This window comes from Trematomus bernacchii, unplaced genomic scaffold (genome assembly GCF_902827165.1).
Source record: "Trematomus bernacchii unplaced genomic scaffold, fTreBer1.1, whole genome shotgun sequence".
NCBI classification, from domain to species: domain Eukaryota; kingdom Metazoa; phylum Chordata; class Actinopteri; order Perciformes; family Nototheniidae; genus Trematomus; species Trematomus bernacchii.
Window position 1 is genome coordinate 18,727 of NW_022987828.1, and position 16,473 is coordinate 35,199.

The 16,473-nt window shown below is 42.0% G+C and overlaps 2 protein-coding genes and 1 long non-coding RNA gene across 5 annotated transcripts; 2 read left to right on the forward strand and 1 right to left on the reverse strand.

Annotated features, from left to right (window-relative positions):
- Nucleotides 1-315: 315 nt before the first annotated feature.
- On the forward strand, nucleotides 316-1,022 carry LOC117499539. The gene is made up of 4 exons (XR_004557717.1): nucleotides 316-358; nucleotides 451-513; nucleotides 637-685; nucleotides 777-1,022. It is a non-coding gene; the product is annotated as an uncharacterized LOC117499539 (long non-coding RNA).
- A 2,716-nt stretch (nucleotides 1,023-3,738) lies between these two features.
- On the reverse strand, nucleotides 3,739-10,622 carry ttl (tubulin tyrosine ligase). Its single transcript, XM_034152480.1, has 7 exons — nucleotides 9,858-10,622; nucleotides 9,578-9,656; nucleotides 9,248-9,480; nucleotides 8,739-8,874; nucleotides 8,379-8,648; nucleotides 7,121-7,264; nucleotides 3,739-6,251 (listed from the first exon to the last, which is right to left on the reverse strand). The coding sequence occupies exons 1-7, from the start codon at nucleotides 10,012-10,014 to the stop codon at nucleotides 6,056-6,058; spliced, it is 1,215 nt and encodes a 404-aa protein (XP_034008371.1). The 5' UTR covers nucleotides 10,015-10,622; the 3' UTR covers nucleotides 3,739-6,055.
- A 340-nt stretch (nucleotides 10,623-10,962) lies between these two features.
- Nucleotides 10,963-14,757, forward strand: fignl1 (fidgetin-like 1). 3 transcript variants are annotated; one of them, XM_034151788.1, is made up of 2 exons: nucleotides 10,963-11,024; nucleotides 12,197-14,757. In XM_034151788.1, exon 2 carries the CDS (start codon nucleotides 12,214-12,216, stop codon nucleotides 14,101-14,103), a length of 1,890 nt encoding a protein of 629 aa, XP_034007679.1. In that variant the 5' UTR covers nucleotides 10,963-11,024; nucleotides 12,197-12,213; the 3' UTR covers nucleotides 14,104-14,757. The 3 variants fall into 3 exon arrangements, with proteins under 3 accessions (XP_034007679.1, XP_034007678.1, XP_034007680.1); XM_034151787.1 differs by lacking the exon at nucleotides 10,963-11,024 and adding an exon at nucleotides 11,242-11,524; XM_034151789.1 differs by lacking the exon at nucleotides 10,963-11,024 and adding an exon at nucleotides 11,868-11,955.
- The last annotated feature ends 1,716 nt before the right edge of the window (nucleotides 14,758-16,473 follow it).

The window sequence follows — 16,473 nt, forward strand, 5'->3', positions numbered from 1 at the left end:
CCTCCTCGTGTCTCTCGCTCGCATCTTACGGAGGCGGAGCTAAGACGCAAGGAAGGGACGCGAGTGAGGGAAAGGAGGAGTCGAGGAGGGGTATTGAGACGAGGCTACTATATAGGGGGGAAAGTCCTCACAACAATGAACTCCTGAGCACAGCGACCACACTTCAGAGGTTCCGCCCACTGATCTCCGTCCTTGCCAGGTATTTAATATTCAATAAAATGAAGAACACAGAATAAAATTATATAAAACACAGAATTTGTGTGATTATACAATATTAAATTAAATAAACCCCACTGCATATTTACATCTGTTACACCTAAAGGAGCCGTGGACAACAGAGCCATCAGCACACCAAAAGGTAAGAGCTCAGCCCACAGCGGACAATATTTCTTCTTCTACACTTCTTTATCCATTCACCACCCTAAAGCCAACTGTCCTTTTTTCCCCCAGGCGTCAACATTGATTTTACTTTTGACGAAGAAGTCAGCGCAATCTTCAGTGACCGTATAACAAGTAAGCCCCTGTGTAATCTCCCTGTTTTGTTTTCAGTTGAGTTCTAGGAAATCAACCGTATGTCCTACAGAACTATAGAGGTGCACATATTTAATAGAATCTCTTTCTCCTGTTTCCTTACAGGTGTTGTCGCAGAGTCCAGTGTTCTGGATGTGCGGTCCAATGAGCAGAAGTGAGTTTACTTCTGTCCATGCTTAGGTAGGTGTTTTAGAGACATTTCTGTAGAGAATGTGTGATTTAAAACCCTTTCTTTTGTGTTTCAGAGCTCCTGGACTCAGACAGTGGAACGTGCAGTCTCCTCTGCGCCAGAAGAAAAAAGGATCCATAGTTTAGTGGAGATTCATCTCCAACTCTGTTTTATATCTTCACAAGTGCTACTTTTTCTTTTTCTTACATCTTCATCACCATCTATGTGCTGTTGTTTGATATTCTCTCATATTTACTGTTTGTCTGTGTAACTGTTTGTCTTTTATCTGTTTGGTAATAAAAGTGACCTTCAATTCAGAATATCTTTTGCCGAATTATTATTCCACAAGTGATATTCAGTCTTAATATCACAAACACTATTGCATCAGAGCTTTGGTGGGCAATATTGGAGAAGTCCGCCAGAGTAATATAGATAATCCAAATAATCCAACCCCCAGCCCAATGCTGCAGCACATGCTCCAAAAGTCACTAAATCCAGTGAGAAAGTCACAAACTCATCGACACTGACAGCCAGTCTCTTGAGGCCACCCTCCAAAGACACTCCCCCAAAATTATCATTATGAATTTAACAAAAAACATGGATTTTAGAGTTTTTCAATATATATTTTTTGACTGAGAGATCTAATTTATAATAATAGCTTCCATATCAGCTGAGCAAGTAAACACAGCATTGTATCATAAGTGGTCGAGTAGTAGGGCACACATTTCATTTGATATGAATTGTTTTGTTGGTAGCACTGCTCAGTTTGACATGCTCGACAACAAGACAAAATCACCAAAATTATGCAAAGGCATAATATTTTCAAAAATAAATCTTGTAACGTGCAGGAGACTTAATGTGTGAAGTGATTTTGAAGCAGATGCTGCATGCTCTCCTCCAGGAGGAGGCGCTGCAGGACAAACACACAGAAGTGGTTTGTGAAGGTTTCCATGTGAAGAACCAAATAAATGTAGAGAGATGAAGCTGCTGTAACATGTAAACACATTGTTGTTGAGTGTGTGTGTGATCCCAGGTGTGTGTTCAGAGTGTATAGAGACTGGATCCCACTGTATTGCTCAGGCTTCACTACAGCGTCTATTCACAGGCGCGATCCCACTACTGAGCGGCACGGGGGCTCGCTAGAATTTGAAAATACACAACCGGAGAAAATCTGCCACTTCCTTATAGAGCCCCTCCTCCTCCAACACACACGAACGCGCACATGACCAATGAGGGCACGATAAGTTTGTGCAGAGATGGAAGGCTGACAGGCAGGTAGGCCATCCAGTTATTTTAGCCAGGCCGGCTAAAATGATTGGTCGTACTTTTTACAGTATTACGGCTTCCACAGATGAAATTTTTGTATGGATTTTTTGTCAAAGCACTTAAGATATTCATTGCTATCGGGAAGAGCATTCCATGGAATATAACAAAAAGTGTATCTCGAGCCGGTTTCTCAAACTTACCTACCCCACCTTTAAGTTATTGGGAAGTTTAATTTAAGAACATTTACAATTAGACAGCATTAAACTATGAGTCTTTTCCAGTCATTTCCAGACTGGCATACATTTATTGCTAAAACTGAAAGTTTAACTTTTAATGCTGTTCATTTACGATTCTTCGTATGAACATCTTGACATTTGTATATTAATACTAGAATAAGAGTGTGTGTTTTTTACATTAGTGCTTATGAGTTTAAACATATCAGTCACAGTGGTTTTTCATCATCATTTCTCAGTAATACTAATAACATTTAATGGATGCTGGCTAACTGTAAAATACATTAAATAAAACATAAGAAATATTAAAGTAGGCTACCTATTTTTTTTTTTTTTTTGTGGATTCAAATGACAGGTCTGATGACTGTAGATTGATGGACTTTATTGAACTTTAAGAAGAGCAGGAGTTGGTGGTGAAGGTGGAGGATGAGGAGGAGGAATAAAGGTCTCTGATGCTCGGCTCTGGATCAACTGCTTTTTTTTTATCCTCCATCAGTATTTCACAGTTTGTCTTATTTGACTTTCCAGTGATGCCTAAAGGAGCCGTGGGCAACAGAGCCATCAGCACACCAAAGGGTAAGAGCTCAGCACAGCGGACAATATTTCTTCTTCTACACTTCTTTATCCATTCCCCACCCTAAAGCCAACTGTCCTTTTTTTTCGAGGTCTGATGACTGCAGAGATTGATGGACTTTATAGAACTCTAAGAAGAGCAGGAGTTGGTGATGAAGGTGGAGGATGAGGAGGAGGAATAAAGGTCTCTGATGCTCGGCTCTGGATCAGCTGCTGTAGATCTGGAAGTCTGTGAAGTCCACCAGGACCTGGAGGAAACCTGAGAAACTGGAGGTAGAGTTTGACGGAGGTTGAAGAGGGAACAGGGTTTTAGCAGTTAGAGGTCCAACAGGCGGGAGGTTTCCAGAAGAGGTTTTAGGTGGAGCATGCGTCTGCAGCTTCCTGCTGTCTGCAGGTGGAGGCTGGGTATGATAAAGATATTTTTTTATTTCGATATTTTTTCAGAATGACACGACAGAAGTAAGAATATTAAATGGAAACGTTTAAAAGAAAACAGCTGGGGATTGATGCTCCTTGCTGCTCTCCTCCAGGAGGACGCGCTGCAGGACAAAGCCCAAGCCTGAGCAATACAGCGGGACCCAGTCTTTATACACTCTGTATACTCTGAACACACACCTGGGACAACACACACACTCAACAACAATGTGTTTACATGTTACAGCAGCTTCATCTCTCTACATTTATTTGGTTCTTCACATGGAAACCTTCACAAACCACTTCTGTGTGTTTGTCCTGCAGCGCCTCCTCCTGGAGGAGAGCAGCAAGGAGCATCAATCCCAGCAGGCACTGCAGCAGCACAGATACATCAAACTAATGGATGTATTATAAGAACATATTGGCATTCCGAGAGGTTTTGGGATTTGAATAACGTGACGTCATCAGTGAGCCCCATATTGGTCATTCTTATTAGGTATTAAATGTATGTGTAAATGAATCATGTCAATCAGGAATATATACGACACAGGCTTTTTTATAGTCCGATTTTTTTTATTCTAAGAATATCATTTCTGATAAAGACAAATGTTCATGCAAGAGTTTGATAAAGCATACCGAACAAAAACACAGCACACAGATATCCCTCTGAATGTGACCCTTCTTTAGGATCATGTTGGCCAATTGATTTAATAATGTCCAGATAACAGCAACTACCAAACATGATTCAACACTGAAACACAGCAGGGATTAAATCTTTGGTAAAGATGTGGAAATCCAGGAATAATATGACAAAACATGATCAACTGAGAAAATGACATCATCGAACTCAAGAGGTCTTCTAAATGAAGCAAAACCACTTAGATACAACAACAATGAAGGTGCTTCAAAACGCTGGAGGTCTAATTGCTTATTTTCTCCAATATGCAATTCCCCCTAAGGCACCCGTCCCTTCAATGGAAATACTTTTCCCTAAAAATGTAACAATAAGCAAATACTGATTGTTTACATTGATTTTTTTTTTAAATCAGCAAACATTCTTAAAAGCAAATGTATGACAAAAATATTGATAGTTTTCCAAATGATTAGCTACATCAGAGCATTGCAATACATGAATGCATTCATCATATCTTTACAATAACTCATTTCTTGTCAGTGTAACCTGCTCTGTAAATGTTTCCCACCTTCAACTTACTTATCCTTCATTTACATCTTGTAAACACAAACACACTGTCAATTCAAACATAAATAAAAGCTCCAATGGTGTCCCTTAACTGATGTTACTCACAACATGGGATGTAAAGCCTCTTGAATCAAGGTTAGAATAGAGGAACAGCAGGGATTCTAACAATGAGAGGCACACACTCCTATACTGACTTATTCTGTGGTAAAAGGAGCCAATTGAATGGTCTACCCAACATGCAACTGTCACATATCTTCAGTTCATTCAAAGTTTAATGTCTGAGGAAATATTCCCTTCTAAAAAACATAAAATGGATTTGTCCCCTCAGACGGTTACAACTCTTATTTCTCTACAAAGAAAATCTGAAATATGTCAAGGACCCCATGAAAAAAAACGATAAAATCAGCCATGAAACACCACTATAGTAATAAAACAAGTGTAAAAAACCTATGACATGATCCAACAGCAGCTGTAACTGAAGAAGAGGCAGTGATAGGATGAAGATGTGTCTGTGACTTCCTTATAGCTGTTAGCTGTCCACTGACTTGTCTTTGGCAACACATCTGACACAGTAAGCTGTACAAGAGCAGTGTTTGAATGAGTGTTCTCTTTTCATCATGTCAGCTTCATTTCATGGGGTCTGTAACACACTTTGTACAATCTACTCTACTTCCATTACAACAGTTCCAAAACAATCCACACACGTGTTGACGACACTTTACAATGACAGTCTAGCTGTGCAGATATCAGAAATCAAAGGGACATCAGAGCAGCTGTTTACAGAACCAGAGCAGAAGGTGCTTCACTTTGTGGGGCTGGTATGAGGATGCATTCTACATGCTTTCACACAAACATGCTCTCGTCTAATGGAAAATAAAACACCAAAATGTCTGTAGATAGACTATTTTAAAATAAATGGTTAATTACAGAAAAATGATGGCTAATACTGATCCCCTTTAGGGGGTTCTCTGTCCCTGCTGTAGAGGTCAGAGGTCAGGGACACTTAGGGACGGACTTGGGTTTACCAAAACTGGAACGTCTCCCTGTTTATGACCCAGCTGAGACTTCTTCATTCTTATCTCAGACACATTGGGTTAGTTTTTCTCTTTTAAATTGTTAACAAGTTTTGATCACTGTTAGCAACCCTAACATTTCTAAACTAAAAAGAAACTGCAATTAAAAAAATATTAAAACCGGAGAAAACTAACATTCAAAGTTTCACAAATTCAATGCCAATGAATTTGTCTCACACTAATTATTGTGGACTGATCATGGGAGCGTTGACTTTATTGAGCAACAGTGCAAAGGCTTATAGAATAAGTAAGAGTCACAGTAACAGAGCAAGCTAACTGGCAGTTCTTTTTAAGGGAGTGTGGCTGGAAATGTAAGGCACTACAGTCTCAGCATCCTTCAGTCCTCCATCAATCTGCTTGTGGAGAAACCAGCAGTGGGACTGAGATGGAAGGGTGTCTGTCCTCATTCGGAAACTCCCACAAAGTTTGTCGACTTATCACCGACCTCACATATGCATAATGAGGAGAGGGGAGATCATTCTGCAGCTCAGCTAGGAGAGGAACAATCAGAAAGCTACTTCTCAGGTGGAGTTACAAGTGAGGACAGAGCATGAGGAAGCCGTACAGAGGAGACGGGGGGGACTGTTGAGTGTGCTTACAGTCGAGTGAAAGGGCCCATGTGAAGAGGCCCTCTGATTTTGGGAGAGGAGCAGGAGTTGGTGGTGAACATGGAGGATGGAGAGGAGGAATATGGTGAAGAGGAAGCAGATGAAGCGTCTCCGCTGTTCAGGGTGAAGACGCTGGAAATGGCCACGTCCACGATGCCCTGGCACAGCTCTGAATACAGTTTCCTAGAGGGGCGGGGGGCAGGGGGGGGGGACAGGAGTGTCAACAGTGCCTTCAGACTTTTACATTGCTAAATGTAATCAATAGGAAACTTTAACAAGCAAAACTGAAAAAAGTCAGGGCCAGGCATGAAGGCACAGCCCCACCTAGTGTCAGCAGAAAGTAATGCAAATAATAATTCCATGAAAAAAAAAAATACATGTTAAAATATATTTTAAGATCATGTTTAGTAATCTGATTCGTCTGTACATTGCCGTTTTAGTCTGCGTTCTTCCAATTAGTGTCTACAGTGTGCCTATTGAGCCGTGTTGAGTGATGTGGGGCAAGCCCCTCTCTCTGCTGTTAAAATGAACGTGTACTGTAAAAACTACACTGCGCATGCTCAGAGTATTTTTCTATTCAATGTGTGCGGCACTATCGGAACCATGGATAGCCTACAGCTATTTGTTTACTTGTTTAAAAAAGCACCAGAAGCTTATATACACATCTAAGTTGTTCGTGCCCCACCACTATTGTACATATAAAAACGCCACTGGTACTAACACATATCTGACACATTTGCATTCAAGAATATTGATGAGTCACTGTTCCAAAAAACTAACTAATGAAGAGCAACATTGCAACTATGGCCACCCTAAATGGGAGGAAAACAACAAAAAAAGTGAATAATATTCCAACTTTACTTAGTAAATATTGACGAAATAAGGGGAATAGATTCTAAGCTTCTTTCCCCCTATTTGTAAAATGAATCCACAAAAACATGTTAAAAGTTGATTGCAGGAATAAATGTATGATTGCAAGGCCTTAAGAATTTTAGATGTTTAGACAAGTCCATCTGGAGGGGATACAGGGACATCTGCTGAATGTTACTGACTGTGCACAGGCTGGAGCTCCGTTGATCTCAATGAGCCACACTTTGAAGCTCTCGTCCACCATGAAGTCAAACCCGAAGAGTTGGAAGCTCTGGTAGGACAGGTGCTTGGTGCTGATTGACGGCTCGATGCATGTCAGACAGCTCCTGTTGAACCAGACATCAAATCATTTCACATCATCTGACTGTTTGACAAACATGTACACATCTTTGTGCTAAACATCTTCTATAATTCATCAAAAACGTTGCAGGTAATCATGTACAATGTGTTTGAGCGCTAGCCAATAGAAGCACGTGTATTACATAGTGATGTATAAGTAAACAATGGAGTCCATGAACATTTACATGAACAAAAACCTATATAACACACTACATGAAAGGGAAAGCCCCCAAAAGCATAATAGGGCCTCTCTTGCAAGGCAGGCTAGTTCCACTTGGATTCTAGTTTCTGCTGTTTTCTAATGCCGCTCAGAAGCAGAACTGTTCTGTTCTCTTAGCCTGTACTGAAAAGGTATTACATCACAGCAACATCGGCATCCCAAGATGAGTGCAGCTGATCTTATGGATGAGCACACAGCAGGGAGAGGCCGAGGCTGCATTAGCTGAGCAAGAGGAAATGGTCCATGAAGATGCTCCAAGCATTAGAAGCTTGTGCGCAATGCATCCTGGTACATGTAGGCACTGCCACTGCAAGCAGGAGGACTCAGCTGTCTCAGCCATTATAGCACGCACTGAGGAGTTCATTGCTTCAGTTGACTTCACATCACATCAGCACCGATGGGATATCCACATAAAGGGTTCTTTCCTAAGGGATGGTAGCTGGGATTTCATGGATACCAAAGTCACATTTCCATAGTTGTAACACGTGACTTAGATTCAAATCTGACTAAAGTGCCTCAGAAGAAATGCACCACCATTATTAAATGCCATAGAGCAGTTACGATCTCTTTATTTTACAAGCTGAAATCAGTGGCTTTCACAATTGCTAAATGTCCTCTAACAAACAGTGTCATCTCTCTTTTAAACCCAGTCATCTATAAGAGTAAAGTTTATTTGAAAAACAAGTGACTTGCACAATAAGAAGGTTATTTACACTCACTGTCAACTAGGACAGACTTGATTAGACAACTCGGTGAAATGTCAGTAGAAACGCTTGGCGAACAACACAAAATAAAAACAATACAAATGTGTACGTTTTTGAATTTACGATGGGCTACAGTATGAGATCGAAAAAGAAAAAGGAAAAACAAGCAGGACCTACTTGATGATCTGCTTGATCTGAGGTAATATGGAGGTCTCCAGCGTGACGTTGTGAGTGTTCAGCAGGTACAGCCTGAACTCATCGAAGAACATCTCGTTCCCCTCCTCGTAGCGCCCGTAGTTCTGGGAGTGTTCCATCTGGATGCAGTGGTTGGTCAGGTGGCTGGTCATGTCCTGCAGGTCGGAGCTGTTGTAAGGCTCTGAGGACGTCCGCAACACGCCCTCCCGGTATAGATAGATGTTGTACTGATGGTCCACTAGCACCCAGCTCCTAGCAATAGCACAACATAACAGCTATTAGTAAGAAAGCCCAGCCAGACTAGCATATTATCAGTGGGTTAGTTATACACAATAGACCTACCTGATGTCAAACTTCCGATTTCCCGGCTGCAGAAGCAGAGGCTTCTCCAGGTACTTCTGAATAACATGAACCTGTCCCTGATTATCAATGTACTCCAGCAGCTGATTAGCATCAGTGGAAATTAAAATACCAGCACCTATGGCAATACAAAAAAGAAGTTGTCATTGATGATATTTTACACAATTTTAAACTTTGAACAATATTGTCCCCAACAAGGAGGATTTATTAACAGAAAATGTATGGTTGCCTTTTTTAATGCTGAATGGCATATTTCCAGGAAACTTGTTAACATCTCTGGTGGAATTATTGTATGATGTTGTGAAGAAACTCATTAAAAGTATCTAATCGTATGAGTATTATTCCTAGGAAAAAGGCTCTTCCAAATACCTCTGAGAAAGTATGTTATCCATTTGATCCTCTTTGATATTATTTTAAAAGACACTGAAGAAAAAAGTATTTATAGGGTTTACTATTACCAACAAATGTATAAACATGGATTAAGGTTTTACCTTTAGCTCCAGAAGAAGACTTGGCTATCCACACTGTGCCCTCCCCACTTTCTTTTTTAGAGTGATAGGACGCCAAGAAAACTTCCCGCTCATCCGTTTTGGGATTGCTCTTCAGGTGGCTGATGCCATTGGTAGCTGGAGCCACAGGGGTTTTGAGGTTAGTGGGATAGATGATGTAGGACTCTGGGAACCAGTTAGAGGAGTCTGACAGCTCTGGGCTCGTCTTTATAAGCCTAATGGTAAAGAGAGGAAGTGGTCAGTGAATGCAACGCCATTTGAATAATTCATTTGCACAAAAGTACATTAATGAATTAGAAAAATGCTACTGACTTGACTAAGGATGCCTTCCTGCAAAGCTTGTCTGCTCCCCTGTAGTAATTGACCAGCTGTACCAGGCCTGGTTCATGACCTGTGAAGTCCAAGACAGGATACTTTAAAATGCATTAAAATAGTCGTGTGTCTTTGACTGCACATCACAACATTCCCACAGGAAGCTGGAGCAGGAAGTGCCGCACAGTCACAGCAGCTGTGTCATCTGCAACTGTGGGTGGACACCAAATATAGCACACACATGTCACCATCATATGAAATAAGAAAAAAGCATATTTACCCAGACGTCCAAAAGGCAGTCTGTTGCGTTCACCAAGCATCAAGTTGAATCTGGGATTGTCTCTTTTCAGCCTCTTCCATTGTCCGGAAGAGAGGAGGATTTTGGAAACTTCTGCATAAACAGTGCTGTTCTCGTCACGGGTAACAAACGTATACATGGTGGTATTTATAATGCCACGCTGAGGGGAAGTAACTACTAAAAACGATTGAATGTGTAAATAACTTAGCTGGGTGGCTAGTTGTGATGCTGTCTGGTTGGCACTGCAGCAGACAGACTGTTCGGGGTTATCTCCTCTGTCCGTGCCATGACGATGAGTCAGTCATATCCAGTCCACTCTTTCCAGTTAACTCACAATATTGTTCCGAAGCCCCCGCAGAAGAAGCCTGAGGCTAATGGGAAGTATAAAACATCGTCACATGTGATGGAGAGTAGTTTGAGGTTGCTGCGCAGACAGGGCTCCTCACCCCAGACCAGGGTGTGACTGACTGCTGCTTGCGGCTCCTGGGGCTGGTCCCGTCTGGATTAATTAAGATCCCGTCTCCGGTTTAGCTTTAGCTAACGGACTGCGACTGCTATGAACAGCTATCCAGGAAACGTTTCCCGTACCCCTTCTCAAAGACAAAGGCCTTTATAATAAATAGTGCAAAACATGAACTTATTACATAGTTAGTTTCACAATATCACAAACGCAGCATATTACTCCCACGGCATGGATGTAAGAAGACAACGGCGGCGTTTTCACTGAAGCTTAGAAGTCGCTGTCATCCGCTGTCGACAGCATAAACAAAAAGCTGCCCGGTTGTGGTAGGTGTAGTTTACGAGTCCAATTATATCAAGACTCATTCATATGTATTTACTTATTATGCACAAAAAAAAGTTAATTAACACCGTCTGCTAAAAATTGTGCGTAAAATTCAGATTTCTTCAAAATAATGTAAGTCGGATTTTATTGTCCAACTGATTTTCAACAAAGCCGGTACTACATTTCCCAGAATGCAGGACGATAAAGCGACAATATTATCATTATTGCATTTATTTTTGCGTGTTATGGCCACACGATGGCATTGTAGACCTCTAAACATTTTTATTGCGGTCGGTACCTCCTGTTGAAACTACAGTCCGGATAAAATAAGTTTCAAAACTTCCAGAGAAGGATTATAACTCTGGGTAAGATTGTCTCCTTGTTTATTGTTTTTGTCACGAGTCAAAAAGCGTTATGTGGTGCTTGGTAGAGCGGCATAGTAACACTAAACGGATGCTACCCACTCTCTGGGAGAACCTGGGGGATAAATGGAGCACTCCTAGTTGTGACAAGTTATGGGCCCCGTTCCGATATTTTCAAATGAGGTATTTGCTTAAATGTAGCTGTTTATATTCTCATAGTTTCACCATAAATCGACGTTTGTCAATGTAATAACTACAAGCGTTTGTTTAATTTGGACTAGTTTTATAATTTAGGCAAGAGCGATGCTGAAAGACTAGTTTAGGTTCTCCAAGAACGAATTGGAACGAAACAGGAAGTCGTACTGATGAGGAAGCAACTGGTGGCGCGAAAAACTAAACTGCAGTTAAAGTACAACAGCTTTCAGCACGTTTACATTATTATACACCTTGTGTTTGTATTATAACACACACTTTTATCGTAATATCAGAAGATTTACAATTTAGTAAGTGTCGTCCTTCATTCCAATGTATTGTTTTGTCGTGTGTATTTTCACTAAACGCTTGTATTCTGTATATCAAAAGGACCCGTCTACACACTGTTTATAACTGCATGTCATGGGGACTGCTAGGTTTTAACTTGTCATTTGAATGAATGCTATCATGAATTTAAATGATACTGCAGAAGCCTTGGTCAGTGAACGCATCTCCAGTACAGCTCTTTATACATACAGTCAATGGTAGAGCTGCATGTTTATCAAATTAGATATTTTGCGTAGCTGCATGTAGTCAAAGGGGCGTTCCACCAATTTGACCTATTCTAATGAACTATTTAAGGTTAGTAAAAAAAAAAAAACCTTTATGTTTAGAGGTTATCTGAGCTTGGTTATGGAGATTAAGCATGCTTAAAACAACAAGTGTGGCGTTGCAAAGACAGGTATTTACCACCATGTTTTTTTTATCTGTTCTTGTGAGTTACCAAAGTTATTGGCATTTAAATCAACTTGTCCCTGTATTATAGGTCTGTGCATATCACATAATGTATTCTAATGAGGTGTGTGTGTGTGTGTGTGTGGGGGGGGGGGGGGGGGGGTCAGGCAGGATCAGGCAGGATCTGTACCTTGGCTTTTACTGAGGTCATATATTTTTAATAACTTTTGTCCCCTCTCCCTCATCAGACTGGAGCAGGCCAGGCATGAGTGGAGCACACCTGGACGAATGGCAGAGGAGGTCCTTTGACATTTCATCTGGCAACTGTACACCTGAACAGACGGCCGATGCCTACCGGGCCCACATCCTCTCCATTCAGTATGCATGGGCAAGCTCCCAGCTCTCTCAGGCCGGCATGGACAGCCTGCTCAGGACCTACTCGGAGCGCTACGCCGCAGTGCTGGACTCAGATGACCCCTGCACAGGGCTGAACAACTATGCAGACAGCGCTCTGCACCTGGCTCGCAGTCAGAGGAACCACAGTGACAAATGGGAGTCGTTCCTCACCATGGAGAGTGTGCTGGAGCTGCCCTGCGTGCAGAGGATGATTCAGGCAGGGAAGGGGGGAGGGGGCTCCCTGGTGGCAGCAGGAGATGTAAACATATCTGTGGGGCAAGAGAGCAGAGGCAGCTCCCTACCCGCTGCTTTTACTGGGGACCGCTCAGACACTGCATTGTTCAAACCTACAGTTCCACCCCAGCCTAAAGCAGAGGTTAACACCAGTGCCAGTAATCCAAACTCATTCTCCCGTCCTCCAGCTCGACCACAGTCTGTGTTTACTCACTCTTCCTCAGCTCTTCCCCAGGGAAACCCTGGCCCTGCAGGGGGAACACAAAACTATCAGTCCTCCTACTTACCCAACTCCAACACATCTAAGCGGAAGAACTTTTACAACACAGACAGAGGGGATGGTGGCAGGGGTCAGCAGGGAGGTCAAGCAGGCAGTGACCCGCGAGCTGGAAGCAACTTTAAAACGGCTCGCGAGCAGTTCATTGTTGAGCAACAGAAAAAACACTCCAACCAGGCGCAGAGAGGTCAGGCCTCCTGGCCGGCAGCAGCTGTGAAGAAATCTCTAGGAGCCAACAGGCCGCGGGGTACATTTTCCAAATTTGTGTCACCCATTCCCCGACAGGAGGAGGAAGAAGGAGGGTCAAACGGTAATTCCAATCAGGAACCTCAGATCGTGGACGAGCGTCTGAAAAACTTTGAGCCGAAGATAATTGAGCTGATCATGAGTGAGATCATGGACCACGGGCCTCCTGTCGTCTGGGAGGACATTGCAGGCCTGGAGTTCGCCAAGACCACCATAAAGGAGATTGTAGTTTGGCCCATGCTGCGACCTGACATCTTCACTGGTCTCCGGGGTCCACCTAAAGGCATCCTCCTGTTCGGACCCCCGGGGACTGGAAAAACTCTGATAGGGAAATGCATAGCCTGCCAGTCAGGGGCCACCTTCTTTAGCATCAGCGCTTCATCGCTCACATCCAAGTGGGTGGGTGAGGGAGAGAAAATGGTGCGAGCCCTCTTTTCCATCGCCCGCTGCCACCAGCCTGCTGTCATCTTCATCGATGAGATCGACTCGCTGTTGTCCCAGCGGACGGACGGGGAGCACGACTCCTCACGCAGGATAAAAACAGAGTTCCTGGTTCAGCTGGACGGAGCAACGACGTCAGCCGAGGATCGCATCCTGGTGGTGGGCGCCACCAACCGGCCTCAAGAGATAGACGAGGCTGCCCGGAGACGCCTGGCCAAGAGGTTATACATCCCCCTGCCCGAGGGAACGGCCCGGCGGCAGATCATCACTAACCTCATGACCCAAGAGAAGAACCAGCTGAGGGAGCCGGAGCTGGACAGCGTGGTTGCTGCCACAGAGGGCTTCTCAGGCGCCGACATGACGCAGCTCTGCAGAGAGGCGGCGCTCGGGCCCATCCGCAGCATCCAGCTCAGTGACATCGCCACCATCACTGCAGACCAGGTGAGACCCATCCAATACAGAGACTTCCAGGACGCCCTGCAGACCGTACGGCCCAGTGTCTCATCGAAAGACTTGGAGCTGTTTGAGGAGTGGAACAAGACCTTCGGATGTGGACGTTAAGCGTGGCTGCTTATCCTGATTGTTGTTCAAATTGAGGATTTTATTTTGAACTGAGTTTTTGATTTCAGCTCTGGAGGAATCTATACAAAAGCACAAATTGGGCAGAGATAATAGCATGTGCACTTTGTGAAATTGTTCACAAAGATCGTTATTTTAATGCAGGGATTTCTGTCATTACATTGAGGTGTTTCTGTTAGTATGTCCAAAAATTCCTTTTGATTGAATTAATATTTTTCCAACCATCCCGATGTTTTGCGAACCATTTAATGTTCGTTCCGACCAAAACGCTGTTGCAAAACAAATCCAGTTATCAGTGATCTTAGTGCTGATGGGATGAAAGACTTTTCTGTATGAAGAAATCGCTCTTCAATTGTTCCCAGCTGTTTGTTACTGCATTATCCTCTGGTTTGTTTGGATATTTATTTCACTGTTGCTGTGTGATGTGCTGAAGGCATGAAGATATATTGTATTAGTATCATTTTTGTAATGCTGTGAGGATAAACATTCAGCATTTTTAATAACCATCCCAATAGATATTCTCACCTCTCTCATATACTGCGTTTCATGACTGAATGAATTGTTTTAGTTTGATTCTTAATTGAATTGCCAAAATTGTATTTTTTTCCTAATAAATAAAAATGTTGCCATCCTATACACCTTTGTCCATGTCGGAGAATTGAAACGCATAAATATGAAGTTTCCAATACTTTGTTGCATCTCTGCACTTGATCTACTTCCCTTCTAATCTGAGTTTTATTCACACATCTCTTATATTTTGCCCGATGTTACAACCTGTGGTTTTCCTGAGAATGGATGTGCTAATCATATCCACAGAAGTTGTGCAAGAGAGGTATCCTAAGTTTAAAAACAAACCTGAAAGCTTGACTCCCTTCCTGTTGGTGATTCAGACAGCAGTGGACTCAGCAGGAACATCTGTCACTGCAATACATCCTTTTTTGATAAACAGCAATCCACTCATCGTTAATAATAAGTGGTCAACAGATTTTCTTATCCTTTTTAAGTTGAATGCCTCACTGGTCATGCACTGTGATATCGAGCAGGACCATTATAGAATGTGCACACATCAAATGAAATTCTCATGTAAATGTCATGAAACAATCTTTGAAAATCTGGAAGACCATGAAAAGCTATTTTTCATCTTTTTGTCAAGTCGCTGATAAATATTTCAGACGTGTGTTTGGCCACTCTATGGAAACTTTGTTGAATAAGCCAGCAGTGAAAGACTTGTCACACACACACACACACACACACACACACACACGTTGGGCATCTCTTAACAGGGGGGCGGCCCACAGCTGGACCGGGACAGATGCACAGAATTCCTCTGGTGCTGCTGGGATCCACAGAGCACGGCTGAAGACTGCCCATATGGTGGACGCTTGTTTCTCAGTTTGACTGGCTGTGGTCACAAACATCACACAATATGTTTATGAGAAACGGAGGTATGAACTTTTATCATATGTTTGTTTTTCAAATTTGTAATCCTAGTTTTAAGAACTTTTTATATTGCCTATTTTGATATCATATTATTTTGTCTTTTTCAGGCATAGAATCTGATGGAAAAGGCATTCAGAAACAATGGAAAAGAACAAAAAAACAATCTTTTTTGGAATTTTACCAAGCAGTATTATTCAGAAAAACAATATTTAAAGTTATAGCCATCCCTTAACATTTCCATGAATTTTTTTATATTATTTGAAAAAAAAATTGTAGCAATATTTAAAAAGTCATAAATAACTATTACAAAAATTCACACAATGTGCGGTGGTCTATTGGCAACTTTTACTGTAAGACTAACCATGGATCCATAGGAAACGAAGCAACATGCAATCCAGTGTTACAAACACTATAACAGAACACTAGTGGTGTGCAGCAAGATATCAGGGAGCGTTCACACTTTTTTATTTCACATTTATTATCAAACCAACATGAGTTTGTTTGGCTTTACTATAAGTTTGCCCCTTATCTTTTTTGCTTTTTGGCTCAATGTAAGATACTTTTACCCTTTGGGCCTCAAACAGTTCAAATGAAACCATGTGACACGCACAGAGGGGACATGTTTGTTGTAACTGCTCAGAGACATCTGAAACACACACTGCTTTTTTTGGAAGTGGTCAAATGACGGTTACTAAGTAATTTAACGCAAGAACTACTTAAGTTCAATATTAAGGTACTTTACTTAAGTATTTACATTTCCTTCTACTATGTATAACTCACTACAATTCAGAGGTAAATATTGAACCTCTTACTGAACTACATTTTTAAACTACTTTGTTTACCATGAAAGTTCAATTTGATAATAGAAATATAATCATCAAATAAGTTAAACTTTAAGGTTATTGTAAATGT